The 25,424-nt window shown below is 41.4% G+C and overlaps 1 protein-coding gene across 1 annotated transcript in view; it reads right to left on the minus strand.

Annotated features, from left to right (window-relative positions):
• The window catches only part of TWSG1 (twisted gastrulation BMP signaling modulator 1), a 53,311-nt gene that overhangs the window by 13,566 nt on the left and 14,321 nt on the right, over positions 1 to 25,424 (minus strand). The window contains exons 3-4 of the mRNA XM_069731053.1: positions 24,759 to 24,858; positions 10,926 to 11,198 (exon numbers count right to left, since the gene is read on the minus strand). Of these exons, the coding sequence (XP_069587154.1) occupies positions 10,926 to 11,198; positions 24,759 to 24,858 (373 nt within the window). The remainder of the gene's footprint in view (positions 1 to 10,925; positions 11,199 to 24,758; positions 24,859 to 25,424) is intronic.

Consider the following 25,424-nt stretch of genomic DNA (forward strand, 5'->3'; position numbering starts at 1 on the left):
GCAATCTGAGCTGGGGAAGCCTGCCACAAACTTAATACCTTAAGGCTGTGACATCACAGAAAGGCTGGCTTATCCAGACCCTCCTCTCTCTACATTCTGAGTAAACTTTAAACTATTTTCTCTAATTTCTATAACTTCACTACAAAACACGTCATAGTTCTAACAAACCCATCAATCATCTCGGATTAACGTGAGCATTCTAATGAGATCAAATATGTCCTATCTGGGATACATATTTACAGAGAAAACCCTACTTCTTTACCAGACGGAGTTAGAAGCCCGAGTTTCAAGGGATGGGTACATACACCGAGTGGGAATACGAATATATATTTTCGTGTTCTTACCGTAAACATGGTGCATAATATCGTATAAAAACCAAACAAAGAATCTTTCATGAATTTTGGAGCCACTTTTCCAGTTCCAACTAGTGCAGGTGGGAGGGGCAAGGGACTTTCCTCCGAGCCTGGAATTTATGACCCCAGGGCAATAAAACCCCCTTCTAGCATACAGTCCGTAGCCCAGAGAGAAACAAGGAGAGTCAGCTAGTTAAGGGGGGGTTTAGCCCACCTCATGAGCTGAAGAGCAACTAAACTTATGATATTTCATACCATATCGTGACAGTAAGATGTAATTTAATTTGAATCCATTTCTAAATTTCTTCCTGAGCAGCTTCGAGTCTAATCAATATTTGAGAATCTCTCTCATAAGTGTATCTCTCCCTTGCGCTACTTTGACTCTAAGTGTGATCTGAAAATTCCTCATAATTATATCCGAGTTTAAGTGAGATCTGGGAATGGTTTCTCCCCTGTGCACCTTTGACTCTCATTGTGATCTGAGAATTTCTCATTCTTACAGTGTGTACGGAAAGTATTCAGACCCCTTTCAATTTTTCATTCTGTTTCATTGTAGCCATTTGGTAAATGCAAAAAAAAAAATTCATTTTTTCCCACATTAATGTACACTCTGCACCCCATCTTAACTTAAAAAAAAAAAAAAGTAATTTTTGCAAATTTATTAAAAAAGGCAAACTGAAATGTCACATTGTCATAAGTATGGACCCCCATATGAGCAGTGCATGGCACAGTACACTTAATGCACTATATACACAGACAGCACATGGCATCTAAGTTATTTAACACACTACCCCTTTTATTACATATAGAGGCATATGCTGAGATGACAGAGTTGTAGGAGATCACACAGTATCCTCCATCTCCCGCTAGGAATTTCCGAAAAAGGGTCAGGTAATATGTACATATATCTAAAGATTAGGTTCCCAGAATCAATATTACTGGTGGGCCTTTGTCACCCAGACACTGTATGGCGCAGGCTCAGGCCCTGAGCTCACACCATGCCCAACAGATGCTGGCCGTTACACAGTCAGTTCCTACCTGTAATAACAGTGAGCAGCGATGGCTTTGATTGCAGCTGTTTAACCATTTAAATTATGCTGTCAATCACTTACAGCAGCATTTACATTAAATGATTCACAGAGGACCGATAGGCTGTTATGGCAGACAGGAATCTGCTGAAAACCCCCCCCATATCTGCCATTTTAGTCCATCGGTGAAGCCCAGCCTATGACTGAGCTTCATAGGAGGACACCATGTTCATAGAAGTACAACATTCAAATCACCCCCATCCTTTCCAGATTACCCATTTAAAATGAAATAAGGCTAAGTTCACAAGTTTGCTGCGGTTTTTTATGCTAATTTTCAGCTGCTTCTTACAGTACCAGCAAAGTCTATGAGATTTCAGGAATCTCATGCACACACATTGGTTTTTTATGTGATCAGTATTTTGTGCTTTGCTGCCTTTTTTGGACATAGGGCATGTCACTTTCAGTGTTTTTCGCCCATTGACTTGAATGGGTATTGAAAAAAAAACGCAGCAAAAACACAGGAATCATTATTTGCTGTGTGTTTGCTGCTGAAAATTCAAGGACATTAGCATGGACAAAGAAAAAAAAAAACGCACCTAAACCTGAGTTTTTAACGCAGCTTCTTTCCTGCCAAGAAGATCAGATTTTGCTGCAGAAAAAAAAAAAAAAAAAAAGCAAAAATGCCGTGTGAACTTACCCTTAAACACATTTGGTATTATTGCATCTGATCAAAATATAAAATTAACCCGTACAATAAATGTAAAGAAAAAAAAAATTAATTGCAGGTTTTCAATCAATCAACACACCTGCGTCGAAATACAAGAAAAGAAAATCTAGTTAGTTATAAATATAAATATACCCCAAAATGGCATCAATAAAAATGTCAGGTCACCTTGCAAAAAAAAATAAGTCATCAAAGATCCATCAATAAAAGAAAAAGTCCCAAAAAAAAAAAAAAAAAAAAAAAAACTACAGGTCTCAGAATATGGTGACAAACCAATTTAAAGAAAAAAAAAAAAAATCTACTTACAGTATTGATAACACTCTAATCATACTGACCTGCGAAATCTTACTGCCAGGTCATTTTTACTGCATAATGAATGCAGTAAAAGCAGAACTAAAATCTATTGTGGAATTTCCGATTTCTTTTTTTGTTTTTTACCATTTCACTTCACTTGGGATTTTTTTCAAATATGTTCCAATCCATTGAATGAAAATCATCCTTGTCATTCGAGGTCACACAAAAAATTAAAATACTGTAATAAAAATAAAACTTAACTGAAACTGATTGAAATTGTAAAGAATCCAATGTGTGAATAAGAAATTCATAAAACTACCAAGCTTACACAACATATACCATTGTGTAATCTCAGTAGAAAGCGGACATAAAGGACATTTGCGTTTCCCAGAGGAGAAAAAAAACCTTTTAGGGAAGTGGCAGCCGCCTGCATACCTTAGTATATAAACAAACGCGGAGGCGAATTTAAGAAGGTAGAACATAAATCACAAAGCGAAAAATTCAAAACTCTTAAATAGAAATTGGAATGGGTGACCAGATAAATATGGATCAGAGGTAGGTGCTGCAAACTGTGCACAGTTGCTAAAGGGTGACAAAATAAATATTTCATTATGATAATACTGGGGAATTTCTACACGAGGGAATGGATCCTCTGCCAAAAAAAATAAACTTTTCAAACAAAAATCTGCAGGAATTATAGGGCGGAGGGAGATGCTGTGTGGTTTTATAAAAACAAAAATCATTCCGGCCATATTCCCATGTAGTGTAAAGACTGCGCTTTTTTGTTTGTTTTTTTGTGTTTAAACTGTACAAATGATGTGGATATGATTTTAGTCTAACTGCAGCGCACTGTGTCGAAAGAGCTGTGCGGGTTTTTTCTCTATACGTTAGAGCCTGAATATTATATATCTGCTTAGAAAAAGTGCTCAATCAAAGCTTTTCTGTACTAAAAGAAAATAAAAAGTTAATTACCGTATCTGCAACATAGACGCATCGAATAAAGAGGAAAATGCATTAGAAAAATTAATAGCAGCAGCAAAAATGCAATATTCAGTCCATATTATTATTGTATATTATGGTACGGACATCTGCAGAAAATATGCAGATGCAAAGCAACAGAAAGAACCCACAAAATGTAGCGTTTGTGTGTACACAGCCTTGATGTTATATACTGTAACACACACAAACAAAAAGAACTATCAAAGAAGAAAGATTTCTATTGTAGCTTTTGCTATTTATTATCAGAGATCTCAGGTAACAAATGGCGATACATACAATAAAAATCTTTGTATCAGCGTGTGTGAACAGGACTTATATTTAGTCAATTGTTTCTCGCTATGGGAAGAAAACCATAAAGATGACAGTCTTTCACTGCTCCTGTCTCCTATTGATTAAACTGGTAATTACATACATTTTTGTAATTACAGAAGTAAAAGAAAATATCTACATTGCATGTGCAGATGTCTCGGAATGATTTAGAACTCATTTATCAGAATTAGAATATTGGAATATATGGTAGTAATGCAGTCATGTCATCTTTGCAGAAAACATTCATGAATGCAATATTTAGGTAAAAGTACTCAACTTACCAGAGCAGCAGTTGTGCTCCAGAGCTGCACCTCGCTCTGCATTAGGACAGAAACTGCCACAATGATCAGTCACTGCAGCAGACAATAGCGCCAGGGGTGGAGATATAAAGCAAACGCAGAAACCTCACATATTAGACTTGAGGTGTCAGGGTGTGTACCCACAATCCGGAGTTGCTGTGAGTTTGACGCTGCGTACTTGTGCAGCATCCAACACGCAGCGGACAGATGTTACAGCATAGTAGATGGGATTTCTAGAAATCCCATGTCCACCACTATGCATCCAGAGACGCCTGCGGAGACTGACATGTGGCGCATCTTTCCAGACTACAGCAGGTCTATTTATCTTGCGGAGACACTGGTCTCCACAACAGAAATTACAGCACTAGAACCTACTGGACATGGTGAATCCGCACATGCATATTTATCTTTGCTCAACAGAGCGCAGTGCTTTGGATGCTGCAAACATGCACTACATCCAAAGCACTGCTAGTTCCGGATCATGGAAGCCCAGCCAACATTACTAGCATTCAGTTTAAGGTGTCATCAATTTAAGCAAATGTTACATTCTTCGTTTCCTTACACTTCAATATGAAATCAGTACTATTAGACCTATTAACTCTTTTGTGCCAGAGTGTTTGTACCTTCGTGACCGGGCCAATTTTTACAATTCTGACCAGTGTTACTTTATGTGGCTATAACTCTGGAACGCTTCAATGTATCCCAGCGATTCTGAGACTGTTTTTTTCATGACATATTGTACTTCATGATAGTGTTAAAATTTGTTAGATATAACTAGCATTTATTTCTGAAAATATCAAAAATTTGGCAAAACTTTTGAAAATGTCACAATTTTCTAACTTTTAATCTTTATGCCCAGGTGAAGAATTAGTTTTATTTATTTATTTTTTTATGCCGTTCCTCATTCGGTATAAGTGATTAGGCGACTTTATTCTTTGGGATGGTGCAATTACAGCCATACCAGATTTATATCGGATTGTTATGTTTCACTGCTGTCACACACAGACTTTTTATTGCGAAAACTAGTTTTTGCCTCACCGCATTTTGAGAGCTATAATTTCCATACAGTGGGGCAAAAAAGTATTTAGTCAGTCAGCAATAGTGCAAGTTCCACCACTTAAAAAGATGAGAGGCGTCTGTAATTTACATCATAGGTAGACCTCAACTATGGGAGACAAACTGAGAAAAAAAAATCCAGAAAATCACATTGTCGGTTTTTTTAACATTTTATTTGCATATTATGGTGGAAAATAAGTATTTGGTCAGAAACAAAATTTCATCTCAATACTTTGTAATATATCCTTTGTTGGCAATGACAGAGGTCAAACGTTTTCTGTAAGTCTTCACAAGGTTGCCACACACTGTTGTTGGTATGTTGGCCCATTCCTCCATGCAGATCTTCTCTAGAGCAGTGATGATTTTGGCTTTTCGCTTGGCAACACGGACTTTCAACTCCCTCCAAATGTTTTCTATAGGGTTGAGATCTGGAGACTGGCTAGGCCACTCCAGGACCTTGAAATGCTTCTTACGAAGCCACTCCTTTGTTGCCCTGGCGGTGTGCTTTGGATCATTGTCATGTTGAAAGACCCAGCCACGTTTCATCTTCAATGCCCTTGCTGATGGAAGGAGGTTTGCACTCAAAATCTCACGATACATGGCCCCATTCATTCTTTCATGTACCCGGATCAGTCGTCCTGGCTCCTTTGCAGAGAAACAGCCCCAAAGCATGATGTTTCCACCACCATGCTTTACAGTAGGTATGGTGTTTGATGGATGCAACTCAGTATTCTTTTTCCTCCAAACACGACAAGTTGTGTTTCTACCAAACAGTTCCAGTTTGGTTTCATCAGACCATAGGACATTCTCCCAAAACTCCTCTGGATCATCCAAATGCTCTCTAGCAAACTTCAGACGGGCCCGGACATGTACTGGCTTAAGCAGTGGGACACGTCTGTCACTGCAGGATCTGAGTCCATGGTGGCGTAGTGTGTTACTTATGGTAGGCCTTGTTACATTGGTCCCAGCTCTCTGCAGTTCATTCACTAGGTCCCCCCGAGTAGTTCTGGGATTTTAGCTCACCGTTCTTGTGATCATTCTGACCCCGCGGGGTGGGATTTTGCGTGGAGCCCCAGATCGAGGGAGATTATCAGTGGTCTTGTATGTCTTCCATTTTCTAATTATTGCTCCCACTGTTGATTTCTTCACTCCAAGCTGGTTGGCTATTGCAGATTCAGTCTTCCCAGCCTGGTGCAGGGCTACAATTTTGTTTCTGGTGTCCTTTGACAGCTCTTTGGTCTTCACCATAGTGGAGTTTGGAGTCAGACTGTTTGAGGGTGTGCACATGTGTCTTTTTATACTGATAACAAGTTAAAAAGGTGCCATTACTACAGGTAATGAGTGGAGGAAAGAGGAGACTCTTAAAGAAGAAGTTACAGGTCTGTGAGAGCCAGAAATCTTGATTGTTTGTTTCTGACCAAATACTTATTTTCCACAATATGCAAAAAAAATGATAAAAAAGCAGACAGTGTGATTTTCTGAATTTTTTTTTCTCAGTTTGTCTCCCATAGTTGAGGTCTACCTATGATGTAAATTACAGACGCCTCTCATCTTTTTAAGTGGTGGAACTTGCACTATTGCTGACTGACTAAATACTTTTTTGCCCCACTGTATTTCATCTGACAGGCATGTGATGGCTTGTTTTTGCCTGGACGAGTTGAAGTTTTTATTAGTACCATTTTTGGGCACATGACATTCTTGATCGCTTTCTATTCAGATTTTTGGGAGCCAGAATAAAGAAAAAACAGTAATACAGGAATTGTTTTTTGAGGTTTTTTTTTTTGTTTTTTTTTTTTATTAATGCCATTCCGCATGTGGTAAAATTGCTAAGGCAGCTTTATTCTTTAGGTCCCATTTATATCTTTTATGTTTTGCTGCTTTTCCACAATAAAAACTAATTAACAGAAAAAATAATTAATTTTGCATAGCTTTATTCTGAGAGCTATAACTTTTTTATTTTTCCGCTGTCGGAGCTGTATGGCAGCTTGTTTTTTGCGGGACAAGATTACATTTTCCTTGCTACATTTTTTATTTAGATTTGATTTTTTGATTGCGTTTTTTTATACTTTTTGTTCAGTGGCATGATGAAAAGCAAAGGTTTTTTTTTTTGGTTTTTTTTTACGGTGTGCACTGAAGATTTTGAATCTTTATTTCTCTGATCACTGGTCTCATGCAATGCAATACACATGCATTGTATTGTATGAGAGCTGACAGTTTTACACTGTGAGATCGTTTGTTAGACTGAGCTGCTGATGGAGTCTGACAAGCCACTGTGGCTGGCAGACACAGAAGTCATAACGTGGCTGCAAGGACAATCCTGGACTCCGCGTGATGTGTTCAAATCTTATCAAGGGGGCGTCAGAGAGGCGAGTATAGCAGTCTTCTCCCTCTGCCATCTTCCAAATGCTGTGATCGTGGCATCTAGAAGATAGCAAAGGTTTAACATCATTGGGATCTGATCCAATCATATCCAGATGATGTCACCTGTCAGAGCTACCGCTCTGCACAGGAAATGCAGTGCTTGCAGAACCCTGGGGGTCTTGAGCGCTGCGAGACCGCTGACCGTTCATAAACATCGGCACTGCACAAAGCCCAACAAGAGCTGACTAAACGTACAGTGGGCGGTTTTGAAGCGGTTGCAAAAAAAAAATAAAAAAAATTTCTGTGTTGCCGTATTGTAAGAGCAATACATTTTTCATGAGACTCAATTTATCTTTAAATGAAAAGGTTCATAAAACTGCAATTCTGTATTTATTAAATTTTTTTGTTTAAAATGTTGTTCATTGGGAGAGCTAAGTGACAAGGTGAGATTTATAGATTGGGTTGTTACAGACATGGCAATGTCCAATATCTGTAGGTGTCCCTCTACCGCATCCCAATAAAAGTAAAAAAAAAAACAAAAAACAAACCCTGCTGAAGTGTTTTTTTTTTTCAACTTACTTTGCAAGAGCGATACGCATTTAGCATTACCCAGGGACAGCAAGGAATCACAGATCATCACGCTCTTTGACCGGCTGCAGCCTCCCTCTCCTACTGCAGTGGGGGCAGAGTGTCATCATTTTAGTATGTTAGAAGACTATCTCAGACTGGATCGCAGCTACACAAGCGATCTAAGGTACATATTAAGACAGATTCTCAAAATGAGAACAGAATCGTCACTATAGACACTGTCATCCGAGATGTCACAAGTCAGACCTCATGCACACGTCAATATTGCATCCGTTTTGTTTTCTTCACGGATAGAACACATACTCATAACCTAAGGGTGTAATCACATGTCCATGTTTTTTTTTACAGATCAGGTTCCTGTGCAACACAGAGATATGTCCATTTTTTTCCTGTATCATGGATGAAAAGAGCCAATACAAGTCTATTGATCCATGAAAAATGTATTTTATCCATCCATGAAAAACACTGATTGAAAGCACGGATGACACTGGCACCATTTTTCCATATATGCATTTAAACACGAACGTGTGAATGAGGCCTTAAAAAGTGAGTTGGGAGGGGAAGCTACAGATATCTGCAGCTCCCAATTTAACCCCAAATATCTGACGCTGCAGCGATACCGACAACGATGTCGATCGCTGCAGCGTCGCTGTTTGGTCGCTGGAGAGCTGTCACACAGACAGCTCTCCAGCGACCAACGATGCCGGTAACCAGGGTAAACATCGGGTTACTAAGCGCAGGGCCGCGCTTAGTAACCCGATGTTTACCCTGGTTACCATCCTAAAAGTAAAAAAAAAAAAAAAAGACACTACATACTTACCTACCGCTGTCTGTCCCTGGCGCTCTGCTTCTCTGCACTCCTCCTGTACTGGCTGTGAGCACAGCGGCCGGAAAGCAGAGCGGTGACGTCACCGCTCTGCTTTCCGGCTGACCGACGCTCACAGCCAGTACAGGAGGAGTGCAGAGCACAGCGCCGGGGACAGACAGCGGTAGGTAAGTATGTAGTGTTTGTTTTTTTACTTTTAGGATGGTAACCAGGGTAAACATCGGGTTACTAAGCGCGGCCCTGCGCTTAGTAACCCGATGTTTACCCTGGTTACCAGTGAAGACATCGCTGGATCGGTGTCACACACGCCGATCCAGCGATGTCCGCGGGAGATCCAGCGACGAAATAAAGTTCCGGACTTTCTTCAGCGACCAACGACATCACAGCAGGGGCCTGATCGTTGGTCGCTGTCACACATAACGATTTCCTTAACGATATCGTTGCTACGTCACAAAAAGCAACGATATTGTTAACAATATCGTTATGTGTGAAGGTACGTTTAGGCTAGATAGCATCTGCAGGAAGTCTGGACTAGTTTTTAAGGTGAAAATCTCACTTTCAAAACCAGCTCGGAATCATTTCTGTAGCCGCAATCCAGCTAAGAAATGGCCATTAGTAGCCAGGACCTCAAATTACTGAAGTGTCACTCTGCAAAGGTGTAGGATATATGTCCTTGGCAGAGGAAGGTAAAAATGAGCCTTCTGTTACTACAAGGGAAGTCACAGTCAGGTATACTGCCTCTGCTGGAGGAAATACTGTACAATTTAGTGCAATCTATGGTCAGCTGGATTATAAACTGGTCCTCAGCACATTTTTTTAAAGTTTAGGTAGGTCCTACATGGTAAATTTGAGACATGTGAACCATCATGTAAAATACAAATGTGACGCAAAATTTTAAAATTTAGAGATAGAAAAAAGTACAATTTCAATTTCTTCCCGACTCAATAACACTGCTCACTATTTCTTCTGCATAAAGTGTTGAAGCTAAAGTCAACGGCTATTCATCTGCAGTTATTACTGCATGCCTCACACCGCCAAGGAAAACCGGATGATCCTATCCTGTAGAAGAACAGGAAGGACACTGGAGTTTATACTGGCATCAAGCTATTGCAGGAAGAGTGAAAATTGGCATCTGCTCATTGCTGGAAACAAGCAATGGTGGGAAACTGCAAACACCCATAAAATATAAAACGGAGGAGAATTTATTTCCAGGCTCTATGAAATAATAATATTGAAAAGAATGTTAACTTCACAGTTCTGTAGAAGGTAACGAGTTCAGTGTATCAGGATTTTGGCAGATTTGAAGAGACTCAGATTGTAAAGATTATAAATGTGTTGAATGTTAACACTACTTTTCTACGGCAGCATAGAGTGAAAGCAAGTTAGTATGGATATTGCCAGACCTTCCACTGCAGATGGAGGACTGTTACAAGGATTGTCCACCACAATATTATATCTTACAAAGAAGTCCTGTGAGCTTTAAGGAAGGACAACAAACAAAGCGTACACATCTTCTGGTCCCCCTTGTGTTCCTCTTCACCCCACTGACCATGTTCGCCACTATTTTTTGCTCCTGCTTGGACTGAAATTCATGGTTGTAGAAAATCAGTGGTTACCGATTGGCTGTGGTGGTCACCTGATGCCCTCTGCCAGAAGAAGACGCAAGGAGACAAGTGGGGACATGGCCAGCAGTGAGGGAGGTCTAAATCTTCAACAAATCCACAACATTTTGAAACGCTGCACCAATTTTTGTCAGAAAAACAATAAGTTATCTGGCAGATGAATAAGCAAGCTCATTAATCTCAGATTCCGCATGGAAAGCTACAGATTAGCTCCATTGAATGACAGTATGGTAATCCTCATGCAGGTCCACATCCACAGAAGAAATGTGTCCAGGCAAATTCTGAACACAACCACTATATTGGTTTTGTGGGGAACCTGAATTGTGAATTTTGGCATAGCTTTCCTATGACCATTTAAAAAGGTGAAGTAAGAGACTCTTCAACTGTATTAAAAATATCAACATGGATGTAGGACAGAAAATTGCAAACAAAACAACGTTGAAAATAAAAAACATTGCTCACATACCTTTATCACCCGAGTGTGACACGTGTACTCCATTTTGAGGAACCGACACATTCTGGTGTTGTTGCTGATTTACCGAGTCAAGGAAAGATACAAGGTTTTCATGATGTGAGAGTTCCTCTATCACCGGGAAGGACACAATGTTCCAATTGAGCTGATTCAGGCTCTCTCCTTCAGTTAGTGCTCGGAAAAGGGATGGAATAGGCTCATGAAGTTCCTCAACCGTACTCTTAGAAGTCGGAGGAGTGTCGCTATAATTCCTCGGATTGCACATTCCTACAAATGTAAACAAGCTGCTTTTATCAGAGTTCATTGCTGGCCAGACAACCATAATTATAATATATAGTTCTATCTAGAGAGATCTTTCTCATATACATCTGTTAATATAGATTATATAGTTGTATATACGTGTTTATTCCATGCCTAGAAGACTCATGGGACATAATGCAAAATATTAGATGTAGTTTCTGGGTTGTATTCATTTTTGCATCAACTAATTTGAGTAAAACTGGATATTTTTGTATGGAAGTTTTATAAAATCTTACCTTTCAAAGAGTGTGTACTCATTTATTCAGAGTCTAATTTTTCATTTTTAATGTATTTATCTTCCTCACATCTTCTAACATTAATTCCACATTACCTTACATACAAAATGTATAATATGTATCACACATACATACTATATTATATACACACATACAGTTGTGGCCGAAAGTGTTGGCACCCTTGAAATTGTTCTGGAAAATGAAGTCTCTCTCCCAGAAAATTATTGCAATTACACGTTTGTTATACACAGGTTTTTTTTTTTTGTGTGTGTTGTTCCAATATACATAAAAGGAAATAAACACAGTAAAAAAGGCTAATTGGACATAATTTCACACAAAACTTGGTTGCACAATATTTGGAATAAATAGCTGTAATCAATTGCTTCCTATAAACCATCAACAAGCTTCTTACACCTCTCTCAACTGGAACTTTGCAATCTGCTCCAGGTCTCTCATATTTGAAAGGTGCCTTCTCCCAACAGCAATTTTAAGCTTTTTTCATGGGTTTTCAAAGGGATTTAGATCCAGAGTCATTGCTGGCCACTTCAGAACTCTCCAGAACTTTGTTTCCATCCATTCGTGGGAACTTCTAGAATAATGTTGTCATTGTCCTGCTGGAAGACCCATGACCTAGGACGTAAACCCAGCTTTCTGACGCTGGGCACTACATTGTTACCCAAAATATTTTGGGTAACAATCTTCAGATTACATGACGCCTTGCACAGTCAAGGTACCCAGTGCAAGAGGAAGCTAAACAATCCCAAAACAGCTTTGAACCTCCACCATATTTTACTGCAGGTTTACCTTGTAGGCCTCAGTCAGTTTTTTGTAAATCAGTAGAATGATGTGCTTTACCAAAAATCTCTATCTTGGTCTCATCTGTCCACAAGATGCTACCCAGAAGGATTTTGACTTACTCGCATACATTTTGGCCAACTGCAGTATAGCTTTTTTATGTGTCTGTCAACAGTGGGGTCCTCCTGGGTCTCCTGCCATAGCAGGCTAGCCAAATTAGTTCTCATGCTTCGCACTGATGAGGGCCAACAGCCCGAAACACCATGTCTGCGAATTGAGATACTAATTTGGCTTTTATCCCAAGTCATATTGCACGACTCGTTAAAGGGTTGATTGTGACTTGTAGGATCGCTACTTCCAACAGGTGGCGCTATAGAGTTTAAGTCCTCTTTTTCTCAGAAGAGGCAATTTGCATATTATATTTCCCAGAGGAGCATTGTATGGCGAATAAGCCTCCTTACCTTGACAAGCCAGAGATGGTATGTCACTCTCCATAAGGAGAAACAATATTTCAGCATAAATTTTTTTTAGTATAATGCACCCCATAGTCCTCCGTATAGTATAATGCACACCCCATAATATAATGCACAGCATAGTCCTCCACATAGTATAATGCATTCTCCATAGTCCTCCATACAGTATAATGCAGCCCCAATATAGTACACATCGTATAATGCACTCTCCTTAGTCCTTGATGGAGCACAAATTGGAAAATAGAGGGCACCACTGTATAAAGATTCGGGATCACCTATAGCATTCAATGAGAGTATTCAAAGAACAGGAACAAAAGATCACACTAAACAAGGGATAACCAGAATAAAACAAACATTCAAAAAGCTTTATTAGTGCAGACCACCAACAACAATTAAAAAGTCACACATGTCACTGTACACGACCACCAAATGAGGGTGATGGACCTTGTCACACAGTACATGTATAGTATATTGACCTTTAACCCCTTAGTGATGGGCCAAATTTTTAAAATCTGACCAAGGTCACTTTATGTAGTAATAACTCTGGACCCCCTTCAACATATCCCAGTGATTTTAAGACTTTTTTTTATGGCATATTATACTTTCTTTATAAAAATATCAACCTAAATTTACAGTTATCATAAACACATCATATCAGAAATTTGACAAAAATGTAAAAAAAAAAAAAAACAATTTTCAAACTTTGAATGATTATCTCTTTAACCCAGGTATTCATACCACACAGAAACATTAATAAATAGCAAGTCCCTCATGTCTGCTTCAAATCAGCAATAAATTAAATTTATTTTATTTTGCTGCATTTTAGGAGGTTTAAAAATGTAGCAGTCATTTTTCATTTTTTTCATGGAAATTTACAAAATGTATTTTTTTTTAGAGCCCTATCCAGGTTTGAAGTGACTTTAGGGGTCCTATACATTGGAAAACCCCCAAAAGTTATACCATTATAATAACAGTACCCTCTGACATTTTGAAGACTGCTGTCAGATGGGTTAATAAACTATCAGGTGATTTTCAGCAATTAGTACAAAGTGGCATGATAGGAATGAAAAAGTTTATTTTTAACCACCTAAAAGGTCGCTAACTTCTGAACAGGCCGCTGTAGCCGGAAGACTGTAAGGCCGTGAATTGCCATGGCAAACATCAGGACCACACAATCATGATCTCAGGGTGCCAATGGGGATAAAGAGGGAGTCCCCACACTGTTAACCATTTATATGATGTAGTCACTATTGACAGCAGCATCTAAGGGGTTAAACAGATATGGACGGTGCCAACACTGATCGTGGCTGATGCAGCCAGTTGTCAGCCATATTGTACAACTAATAGCTGCTGGAATGTCACCTGTATGGGGATGACATTCTCTTATATTGTAGGTCAGTAAAAAGACGTATTGTGGTCATTAAGGGGTTAAAAATATGTTCAACAAAATTGTTTTGCAATCAAGAAAACATTATTATGCTAGAACTTGCTATTGATATAAAAAGAACAAAATGAACAGATAGACAACCAAGCAAGGCATGGTATGGTATATGTCTCAATACTTAACACTGTCCTATGGCTAAAAACCAAACAGCCTTCTGAAAAAAATCATCAGTGTATCAGCACATATAGCACAAAAGGGGGGTAGGGAGGATGGGGGCAACAAGATGTAAATAAAGCAAGAAAAAAAAAAAGTTTGTTGCCCAAATTCAAGAGAAAAATATAAGTGCATAGTGCACATGTAACACGGTGCTAGTAGTGCGATAGAGCCCCTATAATGGATTAAGAGGCATTTATACCTACATGCAGAAAAACAGAGATGCTGATGGTATTGGATCCTAGAACAAGCATGGTGGTCTGGATTAGAAAATGTCTGGTACAATCACAGGGTGCAATGCCCAACGCGTGTCGCCACCAAAATGTGGCTTCCTCAGGGGAAGCTTTTTGAATACTTTATTCTGGTGATCCCTCCTTGATGGAGTACAACACAGCCCCCATAGATTACAAAGAGTATAAATGCAGCCTCTATATGGTATAATGGAGCCCTATAGTCCTCCAGTATTAAGGCCACCATGTACTCACCAATTTAAAAAAAAAATAAAAAATAATAATACTCATCGCTCCCCGTTTCCCCCACTGCTTCCGGGCCTTCAGCTCCACTGCTCGGCAGAGCGTGGCGCGTGATAAAGTGAAGTTATTGTGCCCGCTGCATCAGAAGCAGGTGGGGAATGATGAGAAAGGGAGCATCACCTGACGCTCTTCCTCCATCATTGATTTCAACTGTATCATCATCTATAATGCTGATACAGTTGAAAGCGCAATGCAAAGGGAGGTGGATTCGGTGCTAGCACCGGGCGCCAACTTATGGGTCCAATAGTAGCAGCATCGTGTGCCGCTATTAGCAGCATGCCACTGCTTACTTTCCCTTGGCAAATGCTTGGTTTGCCTGCCCTTGATGTCGGCTGTGCCTAGTTTGCACTGACACCGATGCACCCTGAGCCTGCAGGATAGCTTGAATTTCTTTAAAACTTGATTGGGATTGCTTAGCCACCACCTGGACTATTCTACGCTGCAATCTTTCATTAATTTTTATTTGCCATCCATGTCCAGGGAGATTAGCTACCGTGCCATGGGTTGTAAACTTCTTAATTATGTTGAGCACCGTGGACAAAAGGAACATCAAAATCCTTGGAGATTGACTTGTAACCTTGAGATTGTTAAAAAATATCAACAATTTTTATTTTCAAGAGCTAAGACAGTTCTCTTCTTCCTGTTCTCCAAGCTTAATGCGGCACTCACAGTCACAGACAAACAATGCAAAGATGGAGTCAACTTCTCCCCTATTTATCTGGTTTAAGGGGTGATAAATGCCAAATGAGAGTTTGAAGGAGCATCACATGCTTGAAACAAAGGTGCTTGCCCACAATTTTGGGAAGGTGCCAACAATTTTGCCCTGCCCATTTTTGAAGATTTAATGTGATATGTCCAGTTTGCTTTTTATTGTTTTGTTTTTTTGGGTGTTTTTCCAATGCACACAAAGGAAATAAACATGTGTAATTGTAATAATTTTCTGACAAAAGTACTTCATTTTGTGGAACAAATTAAAAAAAACAAAAAAAAAAAAACCTGTCTGTCCTCTTTAATGGTATGAAGAATATTCTCTGATCTGGTCAGATGGAGAAAACTTATTACAACTGTAAGCTCATAGATGGAGGGAATAAAATAAACTTTGATGTTTCACAAGCAATTTCTGGTTATTTCTACACCTACATCACTTTTGGTCAAAACTGAAGAGTAAACATATGTAAAACATATAATCGCTGCTGTATCTACTTCTTAAAGAAGGAGATGTGAAGCAGTTTCTTTTTTTTTTTTTTAAAGAAAATAAATCTAACAAGTAGTTGAGAGTGTTGGAGAGAGGAGGTGTAATGAAAGTGCAGCTCCAGCTTGTGTTATTGTAGTGATGTCAGCTTATAACTTTGCACATCTGGAGAAAAATGCTGTGTGTATAACAGGCCTTAGGGCTGGGTTCTAATCTGGCACTCGACAGTCACCTGCATTCAATTACGCCTGAAGACAGTAAAGTCATGCCAAGTGTGATCTGCCCCACATCAGAGCCCTCCAGCCGTTCTGTAAAACAATATGTTAGAAACATACCCAATTGTTCAGAATGCCTTCACTTCCCTGCATTTTCTATTACTACTTGTCAGGTTGGATCTGTACAGTGAATTATTGAAGGCCCATGTAACTTTAATCATTCTCTAGCCTGACAGCTATTGCTCTCGACTTTCATGTACCTATGCATGCTCAGTTTGGTTAAGCGTGCATTTATTGTAAATGCGAAGAAAGAAATAAGTCACTGCCAGAAAGACTCCTAGAGTGCTGGCTTATCATGGGGAGAATAAAAGGTTTGAGTGTGAAAATTCAACAAGTCTTAACTTGTTTTACTCAGGCCTACCATAAACATGAGATACTTGGCCAGCCGCACGGAAATCTGCATGTATAGTCGAATGTGTTTAAAGTGAACCTCTAACAGGATGGTGCTCAGTAAACTACAGACACTGTAAGGTTGGTGCTGTTACACTGATTAAAATTAGTGATGAGCGAATATACTCGTTACTCGAGATTTCCGGAGCACGCTCGGGTGACCTCCGAGTATTTGTTAGTGCTAGGAGATTTAGTTTTCATCGCCTCAGCTGAATGATTTACAACTATTAGCCAGGCTAAGTACATGTGGGGGTTGCCTGGTTGCTAGGGAATACCAACATGTAATCAAGCAGGCTAGTAGCTGTGAATCATCCAGCTGCGGCAAAAAAAAAAAACCTCACCCGGCCCTAGATCACGAAAAATGGAGACACTACGGGTCTGGGAAAATCACACAATTTTTGTATTTTTTTTTTTTTTTTTTAAACAAACTTTGGATTTTTTTTTCTCACCGCTTAAATAAAAAGAACCTATACATCTTTGGTATCTACAAACTTGTAATGACCTGGAGAATCAAAGGTAGGTCAGTTTTAGAAATTTGGTGAACATGGTAAAAAACATTAAATAAATAGAAAAAACAGTTGTGGGACTGCACTTTTTTCAATTTCACCGCACTTGGAATTTTTTTCCCCTATTTTCTAGTAAACAATATGGTAAAATATGGCAAAACCAAAAAACAACCTCCACACATGGCCATATTGACAGAAAAGTAAAAAAGTTATGGCTCTGCGAAGGGGAGAAAAAAACAAATGCAAAAATGAAAAAGGGCTGCGGCATGAAGGGGTTAATATGAAAACATTTTATTTAAAAATATATATACAAATGTTCGTGATAAAAAAGTGCAGTTCCTTGGGATGTGCACAAACTGACATGTTTCAAACTGGTGCGTACAGGAAAGGACATGACAATCATATTGTATGTGGCGAGCATTATGCTATGTGTTAACCATTGTAATGTGTGGGGTCTGTGGAGATCATCATGTTGTGCAAGAACCATCATACTGTATGGCAGTCAGTGGTAGCCATCATAACGTGTGGGGAGGCTGTGGTGGACATTATACGGTGTATGGGAAAGCTTCGGTGACATTCATTCCCCGTGTGCGTGGGGGACTGGCGTGACCATTATACTGTGAGGGAGTGTGTGTGTGTGAGGGTGTGTGGTTTGGGATGACCATCATACTATGTGGGGACCTGTGGTGACCATCTTACTGTGTGAGGTTTGTTATGCCTCCATACTGTATAGGTGGAGAAATGGGGACATCATCCTGTGTTGGGGCATCATACTCTATGGGAGCCATGGAAGGAGTATCAAAGTTGGCACGAACATTAAGGGGCTTCAGAATGGGAGAAATAACTGGTAGTGCTGCAATACATTTCCTTCTCCGTGTCTTAAAGGTGGGTAGTCTGCCCTTTTGTAGCCTCGCCTATGTGCCACGAACCTCTTTTATCAAAGATGTCCTGTGATTTCTATGTGTGACCTTGCTCAGGGGCATTGTTATAAGAAGGCACAATGGGGGGGTGCATTACTGTAGGGCGGCATATTGGGGATAGGGAATCATTATTATAGGGATAGCACAGGAGGCATTATTATTGTAAGAATGCGTAGGGGTGTTTGTATTCTAAGTAGGTTTGGAGTAATTATTATAAGTGGTCAAGGGCAATTACTGCACTATAAGGAGGCAGACAGAAAAATTATTACTATAGGATGCTGTAAAGAGACAAGGGGGGGGACATTTATACTAGGAGGATGTACAGAAGGAACATTATTACTAAATAAGGACACAGAGGTGCACTGGTTATTGTGTTGGGAACAAAAACAGGGTAATATTACTGTACAGGGCACAGAGGAGACACTACTACTCTCTAGGGCTCTGATTATAGCACTATATGTTCTGTGTAGAGGTGGGGGATGTGATAAGGGGGCTTTAACCCCTTTCTGACATCAGACGTACTATCCCGTCCAGGTGGGGTGGGCCCCCATGACCAGGGACGGGATAGTACGTCATGCCCTTTAATGCGACACTGCGACTTAAGTCGCGGTGATCACATTAAAATTCCGACGCCATCTTACCTCAGGGAAGATGGCCTCGGCATCCTGGGGTATGGCGTCCCCTCCCCCGCCTCCCGATCGCTGTGATTGGCTGTTCAATTCTGAACAGCCAATCACAGCCTTTCTCATTGTTTCAGCCAATCAGCTTGGCTGAAACAGTGAGATTCCAGGCTAGGATCGAGTACCGATGTACTCAATCCTGGGGCCGGTGCCTGGCAACCCAGGCACCGGCCAAAACCCCCGGATTGGCGCGATCGACGATCACATCGATCGCGCCAATCGCAGGGCATAGCGGCGGTGTTACCGCGCTGTGCCCTGCCTAAAAGTGCCTGATCCGGAGCCGCAGGGCAGCTGAGGAAGGCTCCGGATCCTGCAGCTGTGATTGGCGCGATCGATGTGATCGTCGATCGCGCCAATCAGGAACAGTCCCGCCGGATTGGCGCGATCGACGATCACATCGATCGCCGTCGATCGCGCCGATCGCAGGGCACAGCGGCGGTGTTACCGCGCTGTGCCCTGCTTGGAAATCCAGCCTCATCTGCCTGCCACCTCCCCCACCACCTCCTGCAGCTCTGCCAATCAGGGCACAGCAGCGGTGTGCCCGCGCTGTGCCCTGATGGTGACCTGCCGGTCACTTGCTGGTGACCTGCCTATGATCGGAGCTGTGAGCTCCGATCATAGGCTGGTGCCTAGCGACACCGGCGTCACCAGGGCCACCTCTGATTGGTGGGATCGATGTGATCATTCGATCCCACCAATGACAGGTCACAGCAGCGGTGTGACCGCTCTGTGACCTGTCTCACCTGTCCCTGACCTGTCTGACTGCTCTTCAGGAATCCTCACACTTGGTGAGGATTCCTGAAGAGCGGTCACGCTGACAGATCCCCTCCTGTGCTGAGACTTGTGGTGCCACAGTAGCCTGTGACACCACAATAGCCTGTGACACCACAATTCTTGCTAAAGAAAGAAGACAGAAGAAAGAAGACAGAAGAAAGAAGAGAGACTACAACCGTAAGTGTTCATCCCCGATCCCGGCCCGATCTTACTTCACACCCCCCTTTCCCCTCCCCCCCTTCCCCTTCCACCCCCACTTTGCGCCGCGTCCGTCCGTGCCCAAATATAGCAGCCGCCGAGCGTTGATTGGTGACGTAGTTCACCGATCAACACTCGTGCTCGCTTTTCTTTCCCACATCCCCGTCCACGCACCCCGCCGCTGCGTCTGAACCCGTGCCTTTCATTTCTTTTTTTTTTTTCCCACATCCCCGTCCACGCACCCCGCCGCTGCGTCTGAAGCCGTGCCTTTCATTTCTTTTTTTTTTTTCCCACATCCCCATCCACGCACCCCGTCGCTGCGTCTGAACCCGTGCCTTTCATTTTTTTTTTTTTTTTTTTTACACATCCCCGTTCACACACCCAGCAGCCGCCGCCGAACTTTGATAAGTGACGCAGTTCACTTATCAGAGCTAGGGCCTGCTGTTTTAGACTTTTCCAGGTATTTTTTTTCCCTTTAGCTTTTTCCTTTCAGAATAGTTTGCACCAAACACTATCCCCCCCCCCCACACGTACACAGTTATCAATAAATATTACACCCAAGCACCATAATCACACAAAAAATGTCCCGTTCGTCCCAGCAGCGCTATTCATTGGAGGAGGCATATGCTTTCCTTGCCTCCGACACTGATAGCGAGGGAGATGATCCCACATTCCTTTACTCTTCAGATTCTTCATCCTCTTCCTCCTCCTCATCTTCCTCCTTGGGTCCTGCGGAACCGCCACGCAGACGCCCCAGGAGAGAAGATCAGGCAGCGCCCACTCCTGAAAATGAACCAGCGCGACCCTCTTCGGACCCCATATGGACCTCGCCCCCCGAAAATTACGAGCCACTGATTCCTGATTTTGTGGCAGAATCAGGAATCAAGTTTGACACCACCGGCCTCACAGAAATAGACTTTTTCAAAGTCTTTTTCTCTGAGGCTTTCGTTAACCTCATGGTGGAGCAAACTAATTTGTATGCTCGGCAATTTTTGGAGCAAAACCCCCGTTCATCATTTTCTAACTGGTCTCCTGTGGACGCAGTTGAAATGATGCAGTTTTGGGGCCTGGTCCTCCATATGGGGATCGTGAAGAAGCCAGAAATTCGGCAATATTGGAGTGTAGATATTTTATATAACACTCCAGTGTTCCGAATGGTCATGGTTCGGATGCGTTTTGAGGCCATCCATAAGTTTTTGCATTACAACGATAATGCACGGTGTCCCGCACGAGATGACCCCAATTTTGACCGTCTGTACAAAGTTCGGCCGGTCATCGAACACTTCAGCAAAAAGTTTGCTGAAGTGTACGTGCCCAAAAGGGACATCTGTGTGGATGAGTCCTTGGTTCATTTTAAGGGGCGGCTCAGATTCCGTCAATACCTGCCCAGCAAAAGGGCCAGGTACGGAATCAAACTCTACAAGCTGTGTGAGAGTACCTCAGGGTACACCTACAGCTTTAGAGTGTACGAAGGGAAGGACAGCAGGATTGAACCGCCTGAGTGTCCTTCCATCCTGGGAGTGAGTGGGAAAATTGTGTGGAATTTGGTGCACCCACTGCTGGATAAAGGTTATCACCTCTATACTGATAACTTTTATACCAGCATCCTACTCTACAAATCCCTCTCTGCGCGAGGTACCGCAGCCTGCGGTACTGTCCGCAAAATTCAGAGAGGCCTCCCGAAGACGCTACTTGGGCAGATGCTCAGAAAAGGTGAGAGCAAAGCCCAATGTAGCGACCACCTGCTGGTGGTCAAGTACAAGGACAAGAGGGATGTCCTTCTCTTGACCACCATACACGGTGATGGCAGTGCCCTCAGCAGTGTACGGGGTACCTCAACACAGGTCTGCAAACCGGACTGTGTACTGGGGTACAACAAAAACATGGGGGGCGTTGATCTCTCCGATCAACTCCTCCAACCGTACAGTGCTTTGAGGAAGGCCAAGGTGTGGTACAAAAAGCTGTCCGTGTACATCGTACAAATGGCAATGCTCAACGCTTTCCTGCTGTCACGATGTGCACGACACACTGATACGTCGTACCTTCAGTTCCAGGAGGTAGTGGTTAAGGCCCTGATATTTGGCACGAGGGAAGGAGCGGGCCCCAGTACTTCCGGAACTGAGGGTGCTCGTATCATACCAGGTCAGCATTTTCCGGGGGTGGTCCCGCCAACTGATAGAAAAAGTAAGCCGCAAAAAAGGTGCCGAGTGTGCTACAAAAGAGGAGTACGCAAGGACACCATCTATCAATGCGACACCTGCCCCGACAAACCTGGCCTGTGTATGAAGGACTGCTTCAAATTGTACCACACCTCCATGCACTACTAATTTACTTAACAGGAACCAGTAGATTAGTTCCAAAGAGGGGGCACATCTAAGTAAGTTCCTTGGGGGTCTAGGTTCCAAAATGATGTCACTTGTGGGTTTTTTTTTTACTGTTTAGGCACATCAGGGGCTCTGCAAACGGAACATGACGCCCTCAGAACTAGTCCATCAAAGTCTGCATTCCAAATCGTCACTGCTTCCCTTCTGAGTCCCGAAGTGCCCAAACAGTTTTTTCCCACATATGGGGTACTAGCGTACTCCGAACAAATTGGACAACAACTTTTGGGGTCCAATTTCTCCTGTTACCCTTGGGAAAATAAAAAATTGGGGGCTGAAAAATCATTTTTGTGGGGGAAAAAGTAGAATTTTTTATTTTCACACCGGGCATCATAGACTTTAGTGAAGCACTTGGAGGTTCAAAATTCTCACGACACACCTAGATAAGTTCCTTAGGGGGTCAAGTTTCCAAAATGGGGTCACTTGTGGGGAGTTTCTACTGTTTAGGCACATCAGGGGCTCACCAAATGGCACATGATGCCTGCAGACAATTCCATCAAAGTCTGCATTCCAAGACGTCACTACTTCCCTTCCGAGCCCCGAAGTGTGCCCAAACAGTAGTTTTCTCCCACATATGGGGTACCAGCATACTCAGGACAAATTCAACAACAACTTTTGGGGTCCAATTTCTCCTGTAACCCTTGGGAAAATAAAAAATTGGGGGCTGAAAGATCATTTTTGTGGGGGAAAAAATAGAATTTTTTATTTTCACACCGGGCATCATAGACTTTAGTGAAGCACTTGGGGGATAAAAGTGCTCACCACACACCTAGATAAGTTCCTTAGGGGGTCTAGTTTCCAAAATGGGGTCACTTGTGGGGGGTTTCCACTGTTTAGGCACATCAGGGGCTGTCCAAACGCGACATGGCGTCCGATCTCAATTCCAGCCAATTTTAGCTTTAAAATGTCAAACGGTGCTCCTTTCCTTCTGAGCCCTGCCATGCGCCCAAACAGTGGTTCCCCCCCACATATGGGGTATCAGCGTACTCAGGACAAATTGGACAACAACTTTTGGGGTCCAATTTCTCCTTTTACCTTTGAGAAAATAAAAAAATTGGGGACTAAACCATCATGTTTGTGGAAAAAATAGAATTTTTTATTTTCACGCCCGGGCGTTATAAACTTTCGTGAAGCACTTGGGGGATAAAAGTGCTCACGACACAACTAGATAAGTTCCTTAGGGGGTCTAGTTCCCAAACAGTGGTTCCCCCCCACATATGGGGTATCAGCGTATTCAGGACAAATTGGACAACAACTCTTGAGGTCCATTTTCTCTTTTTACCCTTGGGAAATTAAAAAAAATTATTGCTGAAAGAACATTTTTGTGACTAAAAAGTAAAATGTTAATTTTTTCCTTCCATGTTGCTTCTGCTGCTGTGAAACACCTGAAGGGTTAATAAACTTCTTGAATGTGGTTTTGAGCAGCTTGAGGGGTGCAGTTTTCAGAATGGTGTCACTTTTGGGTATTTTCTGCCATATAGACCCCTCAAAATGACTTCAAATGTGAGGTAGTCCCTAAAAAAAATGGTTTTGTAAATTTTGTTGTAAAAATGAGAAATTGCTGGTCAAATTTTAACCCTTGTAACTTCCTAGAAAAAAAAAATTTTGTTTCCAAAATTGTGCTGATGTAAAGTAGACATGTGGGTAATGTTATTTATTAACTATATTGTGTCACTTAACTCTCTAGTTTAACAGAATAAAAATTCAAAGTTGGAAAATTGCGAAATTTTCAAAATTTTCGCCAAATTTCCGTTTTTTTCACAAATAAACGCAAGTTATATCGAAGAAATTTTACCACTATCATGAAGTACAATATGTTACAAGAAAACAGTCTCAGAATCACTGGGATCCGTTGAAGCGTTCCAGAGTTATAACCTCATAAAGGGACAGTGGTCAGAATTGTAAAAATTGGCCCGGTCATTAACGTGCAAACCACCCTTGGGGGTAAAGGGGTTAAAAGCAGTAAGTCCAGGATGTTTCTGTGTTAGATTTTGCAGAGCTGAGTTATGGATGGAAAAGGTGGTTTTGGTGGTCAGAGTCAAATAAAAAAAATAAAAGGGAGAATGAATGACAATCAATGAGAGTAACTGGTGAGAACCTTCACAGTACATACAAATATGGACTGCAGAGCACTGGTGTAGAACTGATATTACCAATATATAGTCATTGTATGGTGGTGATATAAGTCCTAGTACAGAGGTTTTGACTAATGATCAGTACGGCAGTATTATTACCATGGTAAATCTGCTGAGATTTGTCTGTTATATCACAATATTATTAAATCTTATATAGCGGTATTAATGGAAATATAGGAAGTAGTCTTGATTTCTTGCAGTCAGGGTTGTATAACTAATATAGACCCCAATCTGGGCAAAGAAAGCAGGGAAAGCAAGGGCTTTTGTGCTTTCAAATGTCAGAGCTGAATTTTAGTTCCAGTCTGTCCCTGACCCAAACTAATCGTTGTCCTAAAAGGGAAAAAAATTATGCAAATCATGAAATTGCATAAAATCTGTATATGATTAGGGACTTGTGGCCAAGTAGTCGGACAGAAGATATAACATGTCAGCACAGACTTACCAACACAGTCACAGCACTCGTCCCAGAGTGTGCTTAAACACAGCATACATTCTTTACAACATGAGCAGTTCCCATCAGTAGGCCGGCATTGGCAAAGCTCCTGGTAAAGCATTGGACAAAAGAGTGTTAAAAAAATTTAAGATCAAAAAAGGGAAAGAAAAAAAAAAGGGATCACACTAAAACCATTAACATCTGGAAATTCTGACACTGGGCTTTCCAGTGTATTTTTGCATGTGAAAGTCAGTAGCTCTGCTTGTAAAGTGTGATAAAATCAAGACAGACAAAACTCAGTGAAATTGTCCTAGTGCTCATTATTGCTCCCAGCAGGAGAAATGCAACGACCAGGATTTATAATGTGGAGACTTCTGGTCTAGAGCAGAACAAACGTCTGCAAGGGGGGGTCACACAAAAGGAAGTCATTAAGCTTCTGTTTACACCGCAACTTCTAAATTGTATTCCAAGACACAGTAAAGTTCCCAGATTTACCTGGTATATGATGAGCAATTACTATGTAGGAATGGAGCACCATGGTACGAACAGATAAAAGTTGACATTTCTTAATTTTAGGACTGCGGGAGATCCAGCGACGAAATAAAGTGTCAAACACAACGATATCGCTATCCTGGACGCTGCAACGTCACGGATCGCTAGCGATATCGTTGTTAA

The sequence above is a fragment of the Ranitomeya imitator genome, chromosome 6 (assembly GCF_032444005.1).
Source record: "Ranitomeya imitator isolate aRanImi1 chromosome 6, aRanImi1.pri, whole genome shotgun sequence".
NCBI classification, from domain to species: domain Eukaryota; kingdom Metazoa; phylum Chordata; class Amphibia; order Anura; family Dendrobatidae; genus Ranitomeya; species Ranitomeya imitator.